This window comes from Mustela nigripes, unplaced genomic scaffold (genome assembly GCF_022355385.1).
Source record: "Mustela nigripes isolate SB6536 unplaced genomic scaffold, MUSNIG.SB6536 HiC_scaffold_20, whole genome shotgun sequence".
NCBI lineage: Eukaryota > Metazoa > Chordata > Mammalia > Carnivora > Mustelidae > Mustela > Mustela nigripes.
Window position 1 is genome coordinate 1,532,261 of NW_026739436.1, and position 14,920 is coordinate 1,547,180.

Below are 14,920 nucleotides of genomic sequence, written 5' to 3' on the forward strand. Positions count from 1 at the left end.
ATCCATTTGACAGACAGAGATCACAAGCAGGCAGACAGGCAGGCAGAGAGAGGGAGAGGAGGAAGCAGGCTCCCTGCAGAGCAGAGAGCCCAATGTGGGACTCGATCCCAGGACCTGAGATCATGACCTGAGCTGAAGGCAGCGGCTTAACCCACTGAGCCACCCAGGCACCCTGAAAGTGATTGTCTTGAAGAAAGAGGTTTATGGGGCATCTGCCTGGCTGAGTTGGTTAAGCAGCTGTCTGGAACCCCACATTAGGCTCCCTGCTCAGTGGGGAGTCTACTTCTCCCTCTGCCTATTATCCCACTTTTGCGTGTGCTCTCTTTCTCAAATAAATAGTTTTTTTTTTTTAAAAGAGGCTTATACTCAAAACCATGAGAAGAGAAAGAGTGAGGAATGTCATACGGTGAAGGAGCAAAAGGGAAGGACTATAATTAGTTAGGAGAGGGGACCTTTATTAGGTAGGAATAGGCAAGGTATGGTAGATATGCTAAATTTAAGATTGGATAGTTCAAATAATTTCCAATCTTATTTTATGGTAGGAGAAATATTGACTTGGTATGTAAAGTTGGTGTTTGAGTATGTGGCTCTGATTGGTTAATTAGTATTCTGATGGTGCACTTACGGGGAACATTTGCTGTCTATAGGATTTAACAAGCCCTAGAAATAGCTGTGTCTCTTCCAGATCAAGGCCCCAAATGACAAAGCAAGAAGAATACAGAAAATAAGAAGTTATTGTCAGTACACTGCATTACTTGAAATTTTAACAGATGTACATTTTGTGTGTCATTAGCAAAAATTATAAAGATTATAAACTAATAGCCCTTTTGACGGTGAGTTCGAAAGTGAGAAAGTGAAGTTAAGAAAACCTGTTAGGAAGCTTAGCTAATACTCCTAACATAAGTAAATCATGGCCCCTGATGTCTTTTTGTTCCTTTTGTGTACTTACTTGCTTACTTGCTTTGGCATATATTTGTTTGTTTTTTTGTGGGTTTTTTTTTTTTTAAGATCTTATTTATTTATTTGACAGAGACACAGCAAGAGGGAACCCAAGCTGGGGGTAGTGAGAGAGGGAGAAACAGTTTTCCCACTGAGGAGGGAGCCCTGATGGGAAGCTCATGACTTGAGCCAAAGGCAGATGCTTAACCCACTGAGCCATCCAGGCGCCCCGTATTTATTTATATTTTAACTTTTTTTGTAAATTGGTTGTTTCTCCTGCCCTCCGTAAGGCAGATTCAGTATATGACCCTCAACACTTCTTTATTTACTATAGTTTGAGACAGGAAAAGAAAATGGGAGAACAGGGAGGAGGGAAAGAGAAAAGGAGTAAGAGGGAAACAGCATGTACACACAAGTCCTGTTTATATTTTCAGGTATTATATAGATGGCACTTTCATTTTACTTTGTTCAAAGATAAATTTATTTTTTACCTTTTGTAGCTGGTACCAATTCACCTGTGGCCTGGAGAATCTAAATATACTGTGAGAATTATTTCTGCAGTCAGAAGGTCAGTTAAGATAGGTCATTGTAAGCTACACAGAAATCTCCAAAGAATATCAAGAATTGTACAGATTTTGTATTTTTACCATTTTGTAATGAGGGAAAGATTGCAGACTACATTAAATTTAAAAGTACAATAAAATCTTGCTGAAATTCCCCCTAAACAAAATATATTAAGGTGACTCTCAAAGAGTTGTTGGATTGCGGGTAGAGAGGAGGTAAGAGGGAGTCATCTGGGGTATGAGCAGTGTTCTGTATCCCAGTCTGAACAATGCTAATATAATTTTAAATATACATTTATTTGTATACATATTTATATATGTAAATTATTAAGCAGAACAATTAAGATTTGTTCACTTTATATAACTTATGCTGTAATTAAACAAACAAAAATCCCCAAACACTCTCAACCTGTTTAATTGCACTTTCATACATTAAATGATAGAGCTGCTTATACATCACTGGAAATCAGTATGTTCCCTTTTATTTTACATTGATAAGTTTTTGGTAAATTAAGAAACTCGAGGATTTCAGAAATGTAAAGATCATGATGACATTTTAAGTATGTGACTAATATAATTAATATTTGGTATACTTTATTTCCTGGCTTAGGAGCTGTGACTAATGAGAATCAAAGGCCATGGATGAAGATGAACTTGAATTGCAGCCACAAGAGCCAAACTCCTTTTTTGATGGAATAGGTATATATATAGATAAATTATTGGGTTGTTCCACTTCCCATCTGCCAGATTTGGAGTTTGCTTATCAAGAGGATGAATTGCTAGATCCTACACTGATTCATACTTAGGTATCTTGTTATCCTGTCAGAATCCCATAGGCAGCTCATACTCGTGTCAGTAACTGCATCAGTATCAAAAAAATTACTGTTGTCTTGTTATTCTCATTTTCCCTAGTTATACTATTAAATTCTCTAGTTCTTTCATAAACATTCAAACTTTGGCTGGACTTCGTTCCCTGTGTTTTTCTTCTTATGGATTGTTAGCCAGGACCACTTTTTGTTTCTTGAGGCTGCCCACATTCCCTTTCTTATTTTACATGTCATTTCCTCTAGCAACAGTGAGTTGAGTCTCTGTCATGTTTAAATCTTCTGGCATTCCTATTCACAACACATCTGACTCTAGCCAGAAGCTTATCCAGAGTAATCTACATTTTATCTGCTCTTATATCTATAACTTTAATTAGATGTCCAAGACTTTTTAACTATGTCACATAACATATTTCAAGGTCCAGAGATAAGGGGGTGCTTTGGTGACTTAGTGGATTAAGCCTCCACCTTTGGCTCAGGACATGATTTCAGGGTCCTGGAATCAAGCCCCATATTGGGCTCTCGCTCAGCAGGGAGCCTGCTACCCCCTCTCTCTGCCTGCCTCTCTGCCTACTTGTGATCTCTCTCTCTGTCAAATAAATAAATAATGTCTTTTTTAAAAACTTCAGATTTTAGGGTTTGGATATCTTTGGGAGACCATTCTGCCTACCACTGTCTACATTTATGTTCCTCCCATGGTAAAATTCACTCTTTTGAGGTTTTCACTTAATATCCAAAATTCTCATCTAAAATTAAGCAGTCCAGCTGCATCCCATAGGTTATAGAATGTTGTGTTTTCTTTTCCTTTGTTTTTTTTTTTTGTTTTTAAGATGTTATTTATTTAGTGACAGTGAGAGACACAGTGAGAGAGGGAACACAGGCGGGGGAATGGGAGAGGGAAAAGCAGGCTTCCCATGGAGTAGGGAGTCCAATGTGGGACGTGATCCCAGCATCCTAGGATCATGACCTGAGCTGAAGGCACATGCTTAATGACTGAGCCACCCAAGCTCCCCTCTTTTCCTTTTGTTTTGAGACGTATTTTGATTTGCTATTTGATTTATTTGGCCCATTGCTTGTATAGTATATGTTGTTTAACATTCACATACTAAATATTTTAATATTTGCCAAAAAGAAGAGAAATGAAGCAACTCAGAAATCTCATAGCATCTAAATCAGGGACCCATAACACTCTGGGTGTAGTCCAGTAAGTACAAGTTCTGAAGCATAATTCTTCTTCCTCATGGATTTACAAAGCCAGAGAAGGTTTCTGTTCCCATTGTGAGTGGTAGTGCAGTTTTGAATATTCTGGTTACAACAGGTTGAAAAGGAAGATAAATGGGTCTGTAGTTTTATTAACTTGCTCTGCACCTAGAATTTGGAAGTCCAGCTGTTCTTTTTTTTTTTTTTTAAGATTTTATTTATTTATTTATTTGACAGAGATCACAAGTAGGCAGAGAGGCAGGCAGAGAGAGGGAAGCAGGCTCCCTGCTGAGCAGAGAGCCCGATGCGGGACTCGATCCCAGGACCCTGAGATCATGACCTGAGCTGAAGGCAGCAGCTTAACCCACTGAGCCACCCAGGCACCCAGTCCAGCTGTTCTTAATAAGATACTTTCTCTATCCCTTTCAGTCCACACTCCCAAATTTTCTTTCTTTTTTTTTTTTTTTTTTAAAGTTTTTTTTTGTCAGAGAGAGAGCGAGCGAGAGCAAGCATAGGTAGACAGAGTGGAAGGCAGAGTCAGAGGGAGAAGCAGGCTTCCTGTGGAGCAAGGAGCCCGATGTGGGACTCGATCCCAGGACGCTGGGATCATGACCTGAGCCAAACGCAGCTGCTTAACCAACTGAGCCACCCAGGCATCCCCCAAATTTTCTTTTTTTAATTTTTTAAAGAATTTTGTGTATCTCCTGGGTCGTGAGAATTTACTTCATTAGACAAGACTCTCATCTATATACCTTTCAGAGATAAAGCATTTCTTCTTGGAGATGGGTGAGGCACAGTGCTCTTAAGCCCCTTAGGCTAAGTACTGTAGTTTGATTGAAGGTATCTGTGAGGCACACTATTAATGACTTAAAAGAGATATTAAATGAGTGCATTTTCAGACCTACTGATCTTCAGGGAAGAGTCATAGAGCCATACATAGCATGCTTTTGTTCTAGAATTTTCTTGCCTGAAATTTTAATTTTTTTTTCCTTTTTGCCATTTGTACAGGCTAAAAATTTGTACAGGTTTCAAATCCTGTTACTTTTTTTTTTTCTTTTTTTTTTAAAGATTTTATTTATTTATTTGACAGAGAGAAATTACAAGTAAGCAGAGAGGCAGGCAGAGAGAGGAGGAAGCAGGCTCCCTGCTGAGCAGAGAGCCCGATGCGGGACTCGATCCCAGGACCCTGAGATCATGACCCGAGCCGAAGGCAGCGGCTTAACCCACTGAGCCACCCAGGCGCCCTACTTTTTTGTTTCAATTTAACTTTATTTTTCTTGATTTTTTATAAGCATCAAGAAGAAACAAGGCCACAACTTCAACACTGCTGAAATCTCCTTTCTCCTTGACTTAGTTCATCATTAAGTTACACTTTTCACATAACTGTCGTATACAGTCAAAACCTATAATATATAGGTAGTATATCTGTCAAAACCTGTAACTAAGATATTCCTTTCTTCCATTAACATGTTTCTTACTTCTTTTTGAGCCCTTGCTAGCAGAGTTTTTATAGTCTGGATTTCTGTTAACAGTCTGTGCATGGTGACTTTGATATTCTTTGAGTTTGTGTAGGATTTCTCTACTTTGGTCATTTCTTCTGAGTTCTTACTAGTTTGAGTTGTTAGCATCCATATTTCTACTAGGGGTCTATTCAAGAGAATATTCCATTCTAAAGTCAGTTTGCATTTTTTGGCATTTGTATAGTAGCAGTCCATTCTCTGGTACCAAAACCTGATTTATTTCTGTTACAACACCGAAAGTTCAACAAGTTTAGTATTCTAAATCAATAAAATTGTCTCACAGTTTATTTGGGTTAAAAGTCTATGATGGCTATCCGTTTTGGATTTCATATGGCTATATTAAAGGTGTGAACAGGGTATTATTCCTTTCTGGGACTTTGGCTATGATTCTGCTTCTAAAATAATTGAGGTGATTAGCTGAATTCACTTCCTTAAATGTAGGCCTGAAGTCCCCATTTCATGGATAGCGGTCAACTGCGGGCCGTCTTGGCTCCTTGCCACTGCTTTGTTCCTTCTCATGCTTTCCATGTAGTTCCTACAGCAACAGTGAATTAAGTCTCTCAAAATTAAAACTCTGCTTCAACTCTGATACTACCTGGGAAAGTTTTGCTTTAAGAGTTTGTGTGATCTGATTGGACTCACTCAAATTTTCAGTATAAGATTTATGACTTTAATTGTATCTGTAAAAACCTTCTGGCATAAACCATAATGTGACATATTCATAGTTCCAGTGATGGGAGTGTGGACATCTTGCAGGGTGGATAGGGTGGAGTGGGTGGGTAAGGAAATCTACCTATCACCACTGCTCGTAGCAGTTCCTATCATTTGGGCCTAAGCACTGTTATCTCATTTTAAACCTGTAATACTAGAGCTATTTTCCAGGCTCCCAGTTTTCTTCTTTTATCTACTACTCCAGTAGCATACTCATCCTAATGTAATACTTGGAGCATATCATTTCACTTTTTTTTTATTGTCCAGGAGATAAGTTGTAAAGCTCCTCTGTATTTTGACAGTTTTCCTGCTTTCAAACTCTGTTTCTCAAGAGGCTTTTCAGGAAGCCTATTGCATCAGCCACATAGAATGTTATTTGTTTTCCCGACTACACAAGGAAAATTTTATTTATGAAGTTCTAACAGTGGAAAAAATGAGCAACCGGATTACCCAAGGTTCTCAGTAGATTAGTATTGAAAACGATTGTACTAGATTTTATAATATAAAATTATTTACTGTTCTATTCTACTCTTGGTAATTAAAATTTTACTCACTGAATTTTATGTGATATTTTCCATATATTAAAGCAGTAGATACTGATTCTACCAAGAAACATGAGGATTTTAGTATGATTTCTAAATGCTATGTGTGTGTGCATGCATTTGTGTTTCTTAAACAGTTTGGGGTGGTATTTTGACTCATATTTGGTGGTGTCATTTTGATGGTGGTACATGCAAAGTTAATTCTTTCTTCACTTGAACATAGTGAAGTATAAAAATGTGCTTCAGAGAGACTTATAAGTTCTTTGGAGAAAAACTCAAGGTATTTATTAGCTTAATCTTGCCACAGCAGTCTTGGGTCATGAGCTGTTTGCATTTTAGCCCTCATTATTGACAGTTAATGGTGTGCATTCATCTTTGAGCAAGTCACTTAATCTGCTAGGGCCTCCTTTTTCATTGTCCTAATAATAATGAAATCTCTCATTACAGTTTTTCAGAACACTTCCCATATATTCCCATTTGATCATCACCAACAGTCCTGTGAGGTATGCATGGCAGATAATACTGTCCTCATTTTACTGACAGGAAACTGAAACTCAGAGGTTAAATGACTTGCCCAAGGTCCCAAAATGAATAAGTTCTAAATACTTCTCTCTGTCTTATACTTCTTAAGCAGTGCTCTTGCCTTTAAATGGTTCTACATTTATGTCTTGAAGATGGAATTAAAGTGATGTATTACTTGATGTGAACTATTAAATATGAAACATAAAGACAGATGATTGAAAGCAATTAATAATTCTATAGAAATGAAAAAAACATTTTATTTCTATATGTAATTCAAGTGGGCATTAACTGACTTTAAGGACTTGCTACAACTTTTATCATTCTTTGGCTTTTGTTGATCCTTTTTGTTAGTTGTATTATCTGTGTTTCTCTGATGGCCTAGGCAGTGAGACACAGTCACTGAGTTAGGCACCTGCTTTAGGCCAACTTTCCTAAGTCACAACCAGGACCAATAGCTTAATTGAGTAGCTTTTTTTAGGTAAGACTTCATATTTGTTAATTTTTTGGACCAGGAGCCAAGATACCAGATTTGTTTTGTTTTATGTAATAATTTTTGTAAGAATAATTTGGTTTCTGTTCCCATTCATCTCATTCATTCAGAGTGATACTTACTGAGTACCATGTGCTGTGCAAACAATTGTGTGATCTTGGTGAAGTCATTTAATTTCACTGGGCTGCGATTGTTTCACTCCTATAGCTTTATTCTTTAGTGTGGAGTGGACTAGAAATAGTATTTCTTAAAATTGGTGAAGCTGCCTTGGGATTGGAGTGTGGGTGATGGGAGGAGGATAGATGGAGACAGTATTCTTATGAAGTTGGTATGACCCACTTCCACTAACCTCACCCTCCAGTGCTCCAGAGCAGGTTCACTTTTATCTATCCACAGAAATCTTTAATCAGCTATTGTTGCTCCTCTATAGCTTCCTAGCTCTGTTTTCATTTGCGCCCCAATTCTTTGCCTAAATTCACAATTTAATTTCTAAATATCCAGTCATATATGGTGGATACTTTTGGAACATTACACCAGCATATAGTGGGTTAATTTTAAAGAGGGAAAGAAAGAAATGGAAGGAATGAAAAGTAAGTAATAGTGTTGAAAAGAAGAAAACTGACATGTATAAGAAATGTAGAAGAAAGGGAAAATGGAACAGATATGAAGGAAAATGGTTTGTTTTCTGAATTTATCTTACTTCCTTAACATTTATAATTATCCCGTAGGATTTTATTTTCCTGGAGATTTTAATGTTGATGTTCAAAAAATACTTTTCTGCGACTGCCTCACGTTTTCTGCTTCCTAGTATTTCTTAATCTGTTAATTGAGAGGGTTGAGTAGAAGCAGTTCTTGTGTTAATTTTTATCTGTTATATGAATCAAAAATAGATTCCCTTTTTATTTCCTTAATCTATTTCAGTGTTTGAGAAAACAGGATATATTTTTGTTTTCTGGTAGAAATTAAATATCATTTATATCATTGAAGACAGTCATGCATGCCTACCTGAAATTTGTCATTTTAATTTTTTGTTTTTTGAAGGAACTGATGCTACGCACATGGATGGTGATCAGATTGTTGTGGAAGTTCAAGAAACTGTTTTTGTTTCAGATGTTGTGGATTCAGATATAACTGTACATAACTTTGTTCCTGATGACCCAGATTCAGTTGTAATCCAAGATGTTATAGAGGATGTTGTGATTGAGGATGTTCACTGCTCAGATATCTTAGAAGAAGCAGATATATCTGAAAATGTCATTATACCTGAGCAAGTGCTTGACTCAGATGTAACTGAAGAAGTTTCTTTAGCACACTGCACGGTCCCAGATGATGTTTTAGCTTCCGACATTACTTCAGCCTCAATGTCTGTGCCAGAACATGTATTAACAAGTGATTCTATACATGTGTCTGATATTGGACATGTTGAACACATGGTTCATGATAGTGTAGTAGAAGCAGAAATCGTTACTGACCCTCTGACAGCAGACGTCGTTTCAGAAGAAGTATTGGTAGCAGATTGTGCCTCTGAAGCAGTCATAGATGCCAATGGGATCCCTGTGGACCAACAAGATGATGACAAAAGCAACTGTGAGGACTACCTTATGATTTCCTGTAAGTCTTTGGGGTATAGTGATTGTCAAAGGTATTTTTGAGGTCTATCTTTTATCATATATCAGGATGACATTTTCTTTACTTAAACTTAACTAAATTAAGATAAATGTCACAGGCCTATGTGCATTATTGTCCTAGTTTTGGATCTTGTTAAGGTAAGCTGTAATTAAGAAAACTGAAGTGGTAAAAGAGTTATTTCCTTTTTTTTTTTTTTTTAAATCACCATTCCTTTTGTAACTTATTTTTTTAGATTTTTATTTATTTTTATGACAGAGAGAGATCACAGGTAGGCAGAGAGGCAGGCAGAGAGTGGGGGGAAGCAGGCTCCCTGCTGAGCAGAGAGCCTGATGCGGGGCTTGATCCCAGAACCCTGGGATCATGACCTGATCTAAAGGCAGAGGCTCAACCCACTGAGCCACCCAGGTACACCTAAAGAGTTATTTCTAATCTGAGGGTGACCTGTGCCTCAGTTGGTAAAGCATCTGACTCGTGATCTCATCTCAAGTCTTCATCTCAGGGTTGTGAGATCAGGCCTTGCATTGGGCTCCATCCCAGCCTAGAGCCTACTTTAAAAAATAAAATAAAAAAGAGATGAGGGAGGCTGGAAAGAATGAACTATTAGAAATCAGAAATAACGTGATGATGTGATTAGGCTATTACCTTATCAGAATAACTACTGAACCTAGAAAGGATTTTAGCTTGAAAAAAATCTTGTCTTTTATTGTGCAGTGACTTCTGTCCTTATTTTCTTCTATACCACTCCTCTTTGCCTGCAAAATAATGAAAAAAAAAATTTTTTTTTAAGATTTTATTTATTTATTTGGCAGAGACCACAAGTAGGCAGAGAGGCAGAGAGAGAGGGGGAAGTAGGTTCCCTGATGAGCAGAGAGCCCGATGCGGGGCTCGATCCCAGGACCCTGAGATCATGACCTGAGCCGAAGGCAGAGGCCCAACCCACTGAGCCACCCAGGCGCCCCAATAATGAAAATATTTTTAAAAACAAATTCATTATTGGCTTTGGAACTGTGTTAGTGTAGTGTCTTGAAATAAAGTGGTCATATACATAACCATAAACACTAATTTATGTAGACTTCTAGAATGATTAGAGATTTAATATCATTGGCTTTATACTCTGTTCACTGCTTCTTATTGCATATTGGCTTTCTAGATGCTGTTTACCTTCTTATCATTTAGCACATAATTAGACATAGTTTTAGTTATATAGTAGATGTCCTGATACTTCTTTTAGTAGATTCCCTGGGTGGGTGTCTCTGATCTTTCTTTTTTAGATACATTCTCTACATCAGTGAAGTTTTACTTTGTTAGATAGACCCATCATCTACCTGCTGATTTAAATAACTCTCAATTCACCTGCTTATGGGATCATTATGGTATTTGGAATCAAGTTTATCATATATAGACAAGAGTTCAATGTGTTCTTATCAGCACTACATACAAGTCTTGTTCCCTTGTGTCTTTGAGCATAGCACAGAGATTGGGTAAGTTTAGGAATAGAGTAGGTATTTATTTACCCTATATGTGATCTTATGCTTTTTATTAATTATAATTTTTTTACATCCAGCTTAACTTGATAATGTCAAGAGTCTCGTTTAATAAATGTCCATTAAATTCATTCTCTATATAAAACCTTCTTCCAAGTAGTGTTGAAGTGGCTAACAATAATTTGGTTTCGTACTTTAAAAGAGGCAGAGATGGGGGTAGAATTTATTATAAGTAATTTACGATTTAGTTTCAATACAAATTTAGAATATAAGATTTTTATAAGATAAATTTGTCCAGACATTTTAGTTTTCTTGATATCTTTGTTTCTGCCTTCTAGGAAAGATGCTTCCTCAAATACTGTATTAGAGGGTAACTGTTTAGGATTTTTTGTTTAGTGTGAAGAGGAATTGTAGCCTGATCTGTGTTTTTGCATAATAGAAAAAACTGAGATGCTATAATTATCTATCAATATTAATGATTTTCATAGCATGAAACAAACATTTTCAGTCCTTTAATATTTTTATTCAACATGTACACCTTAAGAATTTAAACAGATGTCTGCTCTTCTCTTTAGAAATTTCAGTGAGTTATGGGCTCTACATGGCTGATAAAGTGTTTTCATAAAAGTGTTTAGAGTCCATCTCATCAAGTTTCTTCCTTCTGCAGTTCTCACTTTTATAACTGCGAAAGAATTCCATTTTTTGTTGTGTCATAGTATATCTAGACACAGGTGCTCATTATTACAGCATATCTGCTATATATCATTTTGTATTCTAGATCATACTCTTTCTTTTAAATTAGTTTTGTCTGTCTTTAGAACAAAACTAATGAATCTTACCCACTTAGATATATCCTGCAACAAACCTTGTACATATTACATGTGAATTATTCATTGAATGAACATATTTATTAACTTTATAGTTGAAATCATATGGATATCATGCCATCTAGTTTAGGTGTTTTCCTCATTTTACCTGGTATTAGTTTCTAATTAGTTGCCAGTTTTGTATTAAATGAATAAATAAAATCTTAACTTTAATATCTAATGTACAAAATCTGAGGATCAGTAGAATTTATTGTTTGTATATTGGTTTAGTAGTTACTGGAATAGAAGGGATACTAAAATACTGCACTTGTATTTTTTTATACATGTTGAAGGCATTCTCTTATTCTGTCCTAATTACTGGATATGTATGTAACATCACTGTAAGCTCTGTATCAGGTGTTGGGTTTTGTTCATAAGTTTTTAAAATCTAATAGAACACAGACTAAAATTTTGGAATTCTAAAAGTAAGTATACACAAGAAAATATTTTTGAAACATGAATAAGGATTAGGAAAAATGTCTTGATTAGGTTTTTAAAATTTGTTTTCATAAAAATTAAGAAAAGTTTTTGTATATTAGACTAGAATTGATACCTTTTTAAATAAGGACTCTAAAAATGTATTTAGAACATTTTTAAGCAGTTTTCTAACACTTTAAAGGAGCTAATACCATGCACTAAAAGGAGGTAGCAATTAAATTATTAGGGAGAATTTGATATCAAGAATTGTCAAATTATATTACTTAAAACACTCAATTTTGGACAAAAGATGTAAGATGTGCAAAGAAACAATAATCCTGACAGAAACACAGGAAAAAGTACAGTGAGTAGAAACTCGTGAGGAGAGGCACCTAGGTGGCTCAGTGGGTTAAGGCCTCTGCTTTCGGCTCAGGTCATGATCCCAGGGTCCTGAGATCGAGCCCCATATTGGGCTTTCTTCTAGGCAGGGAGCCTGCTTCGCCTGCCTCTCTCTTTGCCTGCCTCTCTGCCTACTTGTGATACCTGTCTGTCAAATAAATAAATAAAATCTTAAAAAAGAAATCTTTAAGAAAAAAAAGAAAGAAACTCGTGCGGAATCCTAGATAGTGAACTTAATAAAGATTTTAAATCCGCTGTTTTAAATTTGTTCAGAGAGCTAAAGAAAACCATTGTAAAGAACTAAAGGGGGGCACCTGGGTGGCTCAGTGGGTTAAAGCCTCTGCCTTCAGCTCAGGTCCTGGGATCCTGAGTCCTGGGATCAAGCCCCACATTGGGCTCTCTCCTCAGTGGGGAGCCTGCTTCCTTTTCTCTTTGTCTGCCACTCTGCCTACCTGTGATCTCTGTGTCAAATAAATAAATAAAATCTTAAAAAAAAAAAAGGAAAGTATGAAAGTATGAAAATGATGTCTCACCAAACAGAGGATATCAATAAGGAGAAACTTAAAAAAAACTGAATAGAAATTCTGGACCTAAAATAAAAAGACTAAAATACCAATTTAACCAGAGGGCTCAAAACTGAAAGGCAAAGAAAGTGTGTATCAGGTGATATTAATCCACTCTGAGAAGAAGGAAAAAAAAGAATGAAGAAAAATTAATGTAGCTTTTTAGACCTGTCTGTATGCATACTAGCATAGACAGTCCCCAGAAGGAGAGGAATGAAGTAGAGCAAAAATGGAAATGGATTGAAAGAATATCTCAAAAAGTAGTAGGTGAAAATTTCTGAAATGTAATGAAAAATATTCATCTATACATACAAGCTAAGAAGTTTGGTGAACTTTAAATTATCAAAAGTTTACAAAGAATTCTTGAAAGCAAGACAGAATTGACTCATCACATCCTCAAATGCTCCTTCCTCAAAGAGGTGAGAGCTCTTTTCTTCTTAAAAACATGTAGACTTAAAAGGCGATATATTTATATTCATATATTGAGGTGATATATTCAGATGATCTGTTCAGCAGGTTGAAGGAAATAAGTCTAATACATTTACATATTATATGCTATATATAATATATATACTCAACTAAGAAGTATCTAGCTAAAACTTTAAAAATAAAGTGAAACTAAGATATTCCTAGGTAAACAAAAAAAAGCTGCAGTAACCCAGATGAAACATGGCATAAGGACAGACATAAAAGCCCATGAAATAGAATTGAGAGTTGAGAAATAAACCCATACATCTTCTAACCAGTTGAGTTTTCACAACTTGAACTTCTCATAGCTTAAAGAGGAATAGCCTGATTTTTCAACAAATGGTGTTGGGATAACCGCATGTTCACACATGAATGAATAATGTTGGGCTGCTACCTTGAGATATATAAAAAACTTAAAACCAATCAGAGATATCTGTAGGAGCTAAAATTGAAAACATTTTAGGAAAAAGGTAGGTGTAAGTATTCTCGAAAGTAATGGTTGTTAAGATAGGTGACCAAAAGCACAAGAAAAGAAAAAAATGCATATATTTATCATATTTGAAAATACTTCTTTTCCAAAAATACTATGAAGAAGTGAAGTGATAACAGAATGGAAGGAAATATTTGTAAAGCTTATATCTAAGTGTCTAGGAACTGGAACATATAAAGAATCTCTGCAACTCAGAAATAAAAAAGCAAAGCAATTAGAAATGGAAAAAACCTTGAATACACATTTCTCCAAAGAAGAAAATAAGTACATCAAAGATGCTTATCATCATTAGTCATTTGGGGGATGCAAATCAAAACCATTAAAAATGAGTTAACCTCTTCACATTCTCTCAGATGGGTATTCTAAAAGATGGGAAATAAGTTTTGCAAGAAAGGGGATATTAGAAGCCTCAAAGTGGGATTGGTAATATGAAATTGTTTACCCACTTAGGGAAGATTTTGTAGTTCTTTGAAAAGTTAAACATTGAATTACAGTATGACTCAGTTATTGCTCCTAAGCATAGACCCAGGAGAATTAAAAAGATACCATAAAATAGTTGCTATACAAATATTCATAGAAGCATTATTTTTTTTTTAGGATTTTATTTTAATAAAGATTTTTATTTATTTATTTGGCAGGCAGAGAGAGAAGTGGAAGCAAGCTCCCTGCTAAGCAGAGAGCCCAGTGTGGGGCTTGACCCCAGGGCCCCAGGATCCTGACCTGAGCGAAGGCAGAGGCTTTGCGCCACTGAGCCACTGAGGGACCCTAAGATTTTTTTTTTTTTTTTTTAATTTATTTGTCAGAGACAAAACAAACAGAGGCAGGTGGAAGCAGAGGGAGAAGCAGACTTCCTCCTGAGCAAGGAGCCCTGTGCTGGACTCCATCCCAGGACTCTGGGATCATGACCTGAGCCGAAGGCAGATGGTTAACTGAGGCACCCAGGCTTCCCATTTATAGCAGCATCCCAATAGCCAAACAAAAATGGAAACAGCCCTAATGTCTTCAATTGATGAATTGATATTTTAGATGTAATGTCATCATCCGGTGGAATATTATTTGATCATAAAAAAAATGAAGCACTGATACATGCTACAAAACAGGTGAACTTTGAAAGTAACAGGTATGGGGCACTTGGGTGGCTCAGAGGGTTAAACCTCTGCCTTCAGCTCGGGTCATGATCCCAGGGTCCTAGGATCGAGCCCCGCATCGGGCTCTCTGCTCAGCAAGGAGCCTGCTTCCCCCCTCTCTCTCTGCTTACTTGTGATCTCTGTCTGTCAAATAAATAAAATCTTA

General features: G+C 36.4%; 1 protein-coding gene across 1 annotated transcript in view; it reads left to right on the forward strand.

Moving 5' to 3' along the window:
• Positions 1 to 14,920, forward strand: part of LOC132008040 (zinc finger X-chromosomal protein-like) — a 61,671-nt gene that overhangs the window by 35,532 nt on the left and 11,219 nt on the right. The window contains 4 exon segments of the mRNA XM_059386444.1: positions 1,440 to 1,507; positions 2,113 to 2,201; positions 8,353 to 8,935; positions 9,769 to 9,788. Of these exon segments, the coding sequence (XP_059242427.1) occupies positions 2,141 to 2,201; positions 8,353 to 8,935; positions 9,769 to 9,788 (664 nt within the window). The 5' untranslated portion in view covers positions 1,440 to 1,507; positions 2,113 to 2,140.